This window comes from Dendrobium catenatum, unplaced genomic scaffold (assembly GCF_001605985.2).
Source record: "Dendrobium catenatum unplaced genomic scaffold, ASM160598v2 fragScaff_scaffold_65, whole genome shotgun sequence".
NCBI lineage: Eukaryota > Viridiplantae > Streptophyta > Magnoliopsida > Asparagales > Orchidaceae > Dendrobium > Dendrobium catenatum.
In genome coordinates this window covers 384,271-392,940 of record NW_021318527.1, presented here as the reverse complement: position 1 = coordinate 392,940, position 8,670 = coordinate 384,271, and the positions used below count along the sequence as shown (strand labels likewise).

The window sequence follows — 8,670 nt, the reverse complement described above, 5'->3', positions numbered from 1 at the left end:
CTGGACGATTTAAAATTGGCTTGATCGTCTCGGCCGATATCACGATCGTCCCGGCCGATCAGTTCAAATCAGAGGAAAATCGTCCAAAGCATCGCCCTGAAATACTAGCTGTGCCGATATTTATCGTCCTGAAGGTAATTCTTGGTTTTGAATATACGTCCGGCCATTCTTCGTCAATCTCAGGTGATATGTATCGATCAATTCATCCGTTATTATTACTCCTCTTGATTTCCTAATCAATTAAGGCATAATTTGTTAATATCATCTCAGTGTCCGATCAACTGATCGTCCTAGCGATAATTTAAAAATACAGTATACCTTAATTGTCCTATGGCGGCAATTTCTTTCTATTTTGAGCCTTATCGTCTGGCCGATACACGTATTGTCCACAGGTCGATTGTTTAAATGATGGCTGCCTTAATTAAGAATCCTTATTTAGTCTTTCTGTTTTAAGCCTGATCGTCCAGAACGATGTAAATATCGTCCTGGCCGATATGAGTAAAAATAGAAATTCTAAGTCTCTCAAGTGTGTGTGTGAAGGGTTACTTAGCATCAGTCTCTTTGACCATTACAAATAAACTAAAGAAGAGAAAAAACAAAAGTACAGACTGACTCAACCCTAAACCTACGCAATCCTGAACTAGCTTCGTCTGTTCGTCTGATCTTTGATTCCTGAAAAGTTAGAAGCAACATGCAGTCCAAGAGAATCAATAGTGTTTGTCAATCATCAAAACCTAAGTCATGAAAATAGATTTGCAACACATTTTAGCAGCGACTGATTACTTTTCAATGTGGGCAGAAGCTGTCCAGTCCCACTAAGAAATATAACATCACACTATGTAATGAAATTCTTCCGTGACCATATCGTATATAGATTCGGCGTACCCAGCATAATCATATCGGATAATGGGTTCGCATTCAAGTCTATAAAGATTAATAATTTTTTCAAATCGCCATGGTATCAATTGGAGATACTCAACAATCTATTACTCACAGGCTAATAGATTGGCTGAGACCTTCAATAAAACCTTGGTTCAATTCATCAAAAAGACCCTCAATGACAATAAACGTTAGTGGGATGAGAGGTTGGTGGAAGCTTTGTGGGCCTACAGGACCACTTATCGAACCCCAACCCAATCCACATCATTTGCGCTAGTGTATAGATCTGAGGCCGTACTTCCTTTAGAAGTTCAAATCCCTTCACTCAGAATTGCAATCCAAAACCAAATCACAACTCAACAGAATGCTCAACTCCGTCTAGAAGAACTTGAAAGCCTTGAAGGACATCATCTTCAAGCTCAGCAAAATCTAGAATTGTACAAAGCCCGAATGATTCAAGCTCACGATAAGTTAGTGCGACCTAGAACCTTCCAAGTAGGCGACTTGGTCTTGGTTCTTCGGAGGCCTATCTTAGCGCATCGAAAGCTCGGTGGAAAGTTTGAACCAACTTGGGAAGGACCCTTCGTAATGGAAACAGCCTACGAAGGAGGCTCGTATCAGCTAGTGGATTGTAAAGGAAATCACCCAATGCTTCCTGTAAACCGGCGTTTCCTTAAGAGATACTATGCTTGATGTAGCTCGAAGTTTCAATCAATAAAAATTTTAAATTGTCAATCAAGTTCACTCAATGTCATTCAAATCTTTTTGAATTTTTATACACTGTGTTTCTTTTCTCAAAGCTAACATGTGAACTATCATGTCTTCTTGCTTTAAATTTAATCCTCTTAGTGGTGGAGCACGCCCTTCGTGACACCATCCTAAAATTCAAATATCGATCCCGATCTTATATAGAGCAAGTTTCCTCTATATACAATCGTTCAAACTTGATGTTCTGTGCAAAGCAAGTTTCCTTTGCACATAATCAATCCAGACCAGATCATCCGTAGGGCAAATTTCATCTACCCGTGATCATTTTAATCTTGATCTTATATGGAGCAAGTTTCCTCTATATACGATCATCCAAACCTGATCCTCTGTGTAAATCCAGTTTCCTTTAGACATGATTGATCCTGACCTGATCACCCGTAGAGCAAATTTCCTCTACCCATGATCATTTCAATCCTGATCCTCTATATAGAGCAAGTTTCCTCTATATACAATCGTTCAAACCTGATCTTATGTATAAAGCAAGTTTTCTTTACATACGATCAATCCAGATCTGATCTTTCATGAGAAGCAAAGCTTCCTTCCCATAAGATCTTTAATTATCTCTTTCTTTAAGGACAGATGTGAGTCATCGTGCTTTCTGTCCTTAGGATTAGATCCACTAATGGTAGAGTACGTCCCTCGTGGCACTACCCTAGTATCGAATTTCAAATTCAATCCAAATCCTTCCTTTATATACGATCACCCAGATCTTCTTCTCCCTAGGGATAGATTTTGTCTACCCTTAAGATCAAAATTCCATGCTTGACCTCCTTCGCTCAACGACAATATGTGCAATAGAATTTCATTCTATTACACATATTGGAGGTCCATTTGTTGACCTCATTTTTGTATGAGGTCATTAAGGATCCATCCAGATTCCAGATCAATCCTGACTCCAAGTTAATCCAGATCTAAATTCAATTCAAGCCTCAATAAAAATACAAAATCCAACCCAGTTCAGAACTCAGACTCCAGTTCAGATATTGATCCTACCTATGAGTTATCTATGATCCTATCCAATCATTAATGATCATCCAAATGATTATAGATGATTTGGATACTCAAAATTAATCAATCAAACTCAAAATCTAGATCAAATCCAAAATCTAGATTCAAATCCAAAGTCCAAAAGCCTTGTCCTAAAGGCCTTTTCCAGTGAATTTTCAAACACTTTGAAACCCAGCCTAGTGGCCTCTGATTCAGAGTCTGTCAGTTGCATACTGATGGTACATGTCTCTAGAGGCTACCCTCAAAATTTGAGTCCATTCTGAGGTCTATAACCTTATAATCTAAATCAAAATTCAAAGGCTATAAAACCTTCAAATATTTACAGCCCATGCCATTGGACTTGCCATTAAGAAGATTTTGACCTTAGAGCTTTCTCCAAAGCCTCTAATCACCTCCAGACCCTTAAACTACACTTTGGTAGACACAATCTGGCCCCTAGTAGGCCATGGATCAAAATGACCAAAATGCCCTTTAAGGGCAATTTTGAAGTTTTTCAAAGACTTCAACATACCTTTTCAAATCAAATCACATAACCTCTTCCAATGCATCCTAATCACCCTTTGGAGTGCATTAGAATCAAGATCTGACCCTGGTCAAGCCTTTTTGACCAGATCGACCTTTTTGACCAAAATGCCCCTAAAGGATTCAAATGTTGATTTCAAACCAAACGACCTCCAAATTGAATGTAACCACCTCCAAAAAGTTTCAAATATCAAACTAAACCTGTTGGACCCATTCCTTGGTCCTGGGTCAACCTGGTTGACCAAGTCAACCTAGTTGACCTAAGAGGCCCTTTAATGGTCCAAATAGGTGTTTTGACCCAAATGACCTCTTTGAGCCATGTAACCACTTCTATTAGTCTCCAAATGTCATTTCAAACTTGCTGAGCCTAATCCCAGCCCCTGGGTCAACCTGGTTGACTAGATCAACTAGGATCGACCCAAATGACCCTTAATGGGCCCAATAAAGCACATTTAGCCAAATCAAACCCTACAAACTGTGGGACCACACCCAATAGACTCTAAATGTCATTTCAATTTGATTGAACCCATTTACAGACCCTGGACCCGCCTGGTTGAGCAAGTCAACCAATTTTGGTTTAAAGGCCCATTAAGGGCCCAATAGGCTCATTTCACCCAAATGACCTATTTAAACCCTGGAATCACCTATACCAGACTTCAAATACTGTATCAAACCTTCCCAGCCTAGACCCACACCTTGGGTCAACCTGGTTGACCCAGTTAACCTAGTTTGACCAAACCAACCCTTAAGCCCTTCCACTTTGAATTAAATCCCAAATGCACACAGGTCTTTGTCAAACCCTCTCCAGGCTTTTTAATCAATCCCCTAAATGACCTTGGCTGCCACCTCACCTTTTGTTGACCAGTTGACTGGTCAACATGGTCAATAAGGCTATGTAAGAGGCTTAAATCCTCAAATGGGCTTGACCCAAGCTAGCCCATCCCATATTAAATAATTCTAGCAATTCCAAAATACTTCTCACCTACCACCTCAGCATCCCTGGACCCATTGACTGGTCAAACAATCAATGGGTGGTCAAATGATCCCCTTAAGAACCTTAATTAACCCCTTAAAATTAATCCTCCCTAATCTAAACATTTCCAGCTGTTAAGACATCCTCTGGAAGCTTCCTAGAACTCATCACAACCCTTCGATGGAGATCTAACGATCCTTATCAATTCTACATGCTTGCATTAGGACAAAGGACATTCTTCATCATGGCATGTCCTTTGATTCCCTGCTCCTAGCCACTCTTGGGACATATATTAACATCACAGCAACTCCCTTAGATGATCATGGCCATCCATATAATTTAAAGCTAAGTAGATAGAAAAAAATATCTTAATAAAGGATATACTAAATTAAACCCATGGATTAATCCATCCAGAGCTCTTCCAGCCCCTGATTATCATCCTAGAGTTTTTTTAGTAAGTCCTATAGCCTTCCCAAGCTTTTCCCCACAAAAGAAAAGCCTTTAAAACATATTTTAGTGAAGAGAGAGGATCTAGAGAGAGAATCAGGTATTTCAATCCTAACTTCCAATCCAGACTAATCCAGCTCTTGGAGTCTTCACCAAAGTTGAAGAGGACATCTTCATCTTTCCTACAAGCCCAAGAAGTCAAAAATCCATCAACTAGATTGTAAGTTATTTATATTTTAAGTTTAAATTTAAAATTGAAACTGTAGCAAATCTACAATGCATGGAGCCCTCAAATTCCATACATTGGAAGATTATGTTACCATCTATCTATGTTTCAATTTTCATCAATTTTGGTTTAGTATTTTATAAGTTATAAGAATTTAAATATTTACTGTTTCGGCCGATCTGGACCGTCCGATTGATCATCAGATGGTCCATATCAGATCTGGAACCCGCTCGTTCCACCTGGGATTCGAACCCGGGTCTTCTGGCCAGACCACGTGGGCGACGTGGCGCCATATGGGCGCTCGGATCAGACCCCGTCTGATCTGATTGGACGGCTGCTATCCTTGCCAACGTGGTTAAGTGACCACGCAGAGTCACGCCACGTGTCCAGGCTGCGGCGCAGTGCCACCGTCCAGCCAATCATTGCCAATGATTGGTTTGGCGGCGCTGGCGGCCCGATTTGACTAAAATGACTTTAAAAATCATTTAAATGCCCATAAACTTTTAAAATTCATTGTAAATCCAGTTTTTCAGCAAAATTAGTGTTCTAGGGCTTGTTGGAAAGCTCTTGAGCTCTAGTATTTATTAAAATTAAATTTAAGTTATTTTGATCACTTTATTAGAAGATATTTATGTTTGTATAAAATAAAATTTTCTCACAATTCAGTGGTCAACTAGAGTTCAAATTTTGGTGAAACAATCTTGGACATCTTGGGCATTACCTGTAATTTTCTTAGGTCATGATGTCTAGTGGATTGCCATGGGGTGAATTTACAAAGTATTGGGTCCATTTTGGACCAAAAACTTTAAAAATTCATAACTCTCCAAATTAGTAGAATTAGGCTTCCTAATTTCTGTGGTGTGTTTTTTTATGTATAAGGGTTAGATGAATAGAGATTTAGACCCAATTAAATACTAGTGCCACCTAGGAACAACAATTAAGGACAAGGTCTAGACAACTTAGAAAAATCCTAAGAAATTCTACACACACCCAATAGGGATGAAACTTGAGAACATTAAATATAGTGACATTTTAAACCTCAGGTTCAAATTTCACTCAACTTGGAGCTTATTAGGTCAGAAATTTGAACATGTTAATATTAACCCTTAAGCCTTTAAGACTTCCAAAAAATGTAGTAAATCAAGATTAAACCTAAAAAATACAAACAATATATCAAATTGACCAGAATTCAAACCTTAATCAATGAAAATTAAAATCCCCTTGATTTGATAGCAATTCCATAATTAATTTAATTTTAATTGAAAACTAATATTTAATTAAAATTAATTAATAAATAATAATTTAAAATTCCAAAAATTTTCCAAACACTTGGGAATCTCCTTTTAGGTCATTTCTGACCTTTGGGGTTGATTTCAAGAGGTTTGGACCTTATTTGAATCAAAATCACAAAAAGGCTTTTAATTAAAGATTTTTTCAATAATTCAATAAATACCTGAAACTTTGAATCTTCATAACTAATTCTAGAAAACTCCAAATTGACCAAACTCAAAGGCATTCAACTCAAAATCAAGTCTAGTATTTATTAAAAATTTCAAACCTTCCAAAATTAGTCAAAATAAAAAAGTCAACAAATTGGTCAAACCTAGTTCAAATCAAGTCAAATCTTCGAACCTTCATAACTAATTGTAGAAAAATATAATTTCAGCGTACTTACAATCTAACAGATTTTATTAAGGTTTAGTATTTTAATAAAATATTAACTTTCTAAAAATACTCTTAATTGAAAAGTCAACTTTTGACCCCTTAATTAAAGGATTAAAATAATCTAGAAGATTCCCAAAACTCAAAAATCACTTTAAAACTCTAGAAATGTTTATTCAACCTTAAAATTTTCAATCAACCATGCAGTTGAAATCAATCTTAAAATTAATTTCAAATCATTAATATTTAAACACAAATTTAAATCTTCCCTTAAACCATTCAACCAATCGGAAGTGTAAACAACTTTAAAAATTGTCCTCCATAGGACATATCCAAACCACACGGCCTACCTCACATATTTTAGATGGTTTATTAGGACAAGCAACTCAAGTTTTAGGCTAGACCGGTGTTTATTTTTTTGCTGTGTGCCTGGTTTTCGAGCTTTCATTGCATGCTAGTTGCTAGCATAGAATTGATGTGTTTGTTTACTTACTTTTTTGCACTCTGTGTTGTGAGTAATTAAGCATTTTAAATTTCAAATATTAACTGCTTGAGATTGATTATAACTATTTGAGATTGAATATTAACTGCTTGATATTTTATATAAATGCTAATTATTAGGATAACCTTGCAGGACTGGGTCTAGATTTTTCTATTTTAAATTAATATAAATTTGATTGAATAAGGTTGTAAACTATTGAAATGATTTGAGATTGGGATATTTTATCCAATTTGAATTCCAAAGAGGTGAAGACATCCCTAAAGGGGAAAGTCTTCTTCCATTTGGAAGTCAAATTAGGATACCTTTCAAATATCCAAAGAGGAAAGATAACACCCCGATCAAGGGGGAGTTTCTTTTCATTTAGATATTCGGAACTAATGAATCAAGATGTTCGTGAGAAGACGAAGAAATGGGCGACGAGAAGAATCCCAAATCTCAAAAACATTTGAATCTTATGATAGAATCTGGGTTGTTGTCAGTGGTGCCCGGCCACTTTAATTTTTTGCAAAATTTTGTGATATAATAATAAGAGGCACTTGCCTACGGACATTCAATTTGATATATTTAATTTGATTGATTTGTTTAAAATTGATTGCGTATTAGAACCGTATGTTTTTCTAGTCTTTTTACTTGCATGCCTGCATTTGATTTAGTATGGAATCCAACTATAGGCTCTTAGGGGTTTGTCAAAATTTTCTACTTTAATTAAATAAAAATTTTAAGATAAGATAAAAACTCTAAATGGTCTTAAGAAGTAAGCTCGGACTCGCCGAGGGTTTTTCATGCATCATATTGAACCTTCTCTACCTTGTTAGGCATTTCCTTGCCTGCGGGTTCTGGTAGACCACCTGTCCTATAAGGGTGATGATCTGTCAAGGGAATGTTATGCAATCTCTAGGGAAAAACCTATTTTCTAAGCCAAAAACTTTTAAAATTGCTACCTACTGATTTATGCATTCAATCGAGTCGATTAGTATGCATCACATTAGTAACAAATTAAAATCGAGTCTAATATTTAATTGCAATTATTTAGACATCAAATACCCAAAATAAGTCTAAGGGGCCAATTAGGATATGCTCTAGATGTCGGTCCCGTTCTCAAATACCTTTCTTAAATAACGTCCCTACCACTCAATATTAAAAGACCAGATACATATTTTTAAAAAAAAGCGCTTAGGTGGTTTAGCTGGCTCCCTAATCCAGGCCGGGGTAAGACAGAATTTGCACTGCATTAGCTAGGTTCGGGTCACTTTTCAGTACCCAATTTAGACTTAAGTTTCGAGGCGAGCTCGGGCTATAAGACCTCAACTTCCGGGAATTGAATCTCGACTTTCTAATAAAGTTGACCATTCAAACTTCCACCACTTTCAATCAAATTTAAGCCCAACACTTAGGATAGACTGGGGTGTTTCTGAAGTAATTCGGAATCTCAAAACACTCCATACTCCTCTTCTTTTGACTCCAGAAATAGCTATTCAACGTCGTTCCAATCCCAATTGAAAATTCCTACCCTTTTCCTCCTTTGATATCGATCTTTGAAATTCTTAAATAAAATTTATACCGCTATTTTAATAGAGTGATTCGTAGGAAATTTCTGTTTCCTACGATGTAATTAACTATGAGGGCTTACGATCGTAGGAAATTTAGAAACCCAGACCAGATTTTTAAAATTAAAATTTTCAA

General features: G+C 36.7%; 1 protein-coding gene across 1 annotated transcript in view; it reads left to right on the top strand.

Moving 5' to 3' along the window:
* LOC114579699 overlaps positions 1 to 5,286 on the top strand; it is a 13,379-nt gene extending 8,093 nt beyond the window's left edge. The window contains exon 2 of the mRNA XM_028695118.1: positions 5,027 to 5,286. Within this exon, the coding sequence (XP_028550951.1) occupies positions 5,027 to 5,286 (260 nt within the window). The remainder of the gene's footprint in view (positions 1 to 5,026) is intronic.
* Positions 5,287 to 8,670: the final 3,384 nt, after the last annotated feature.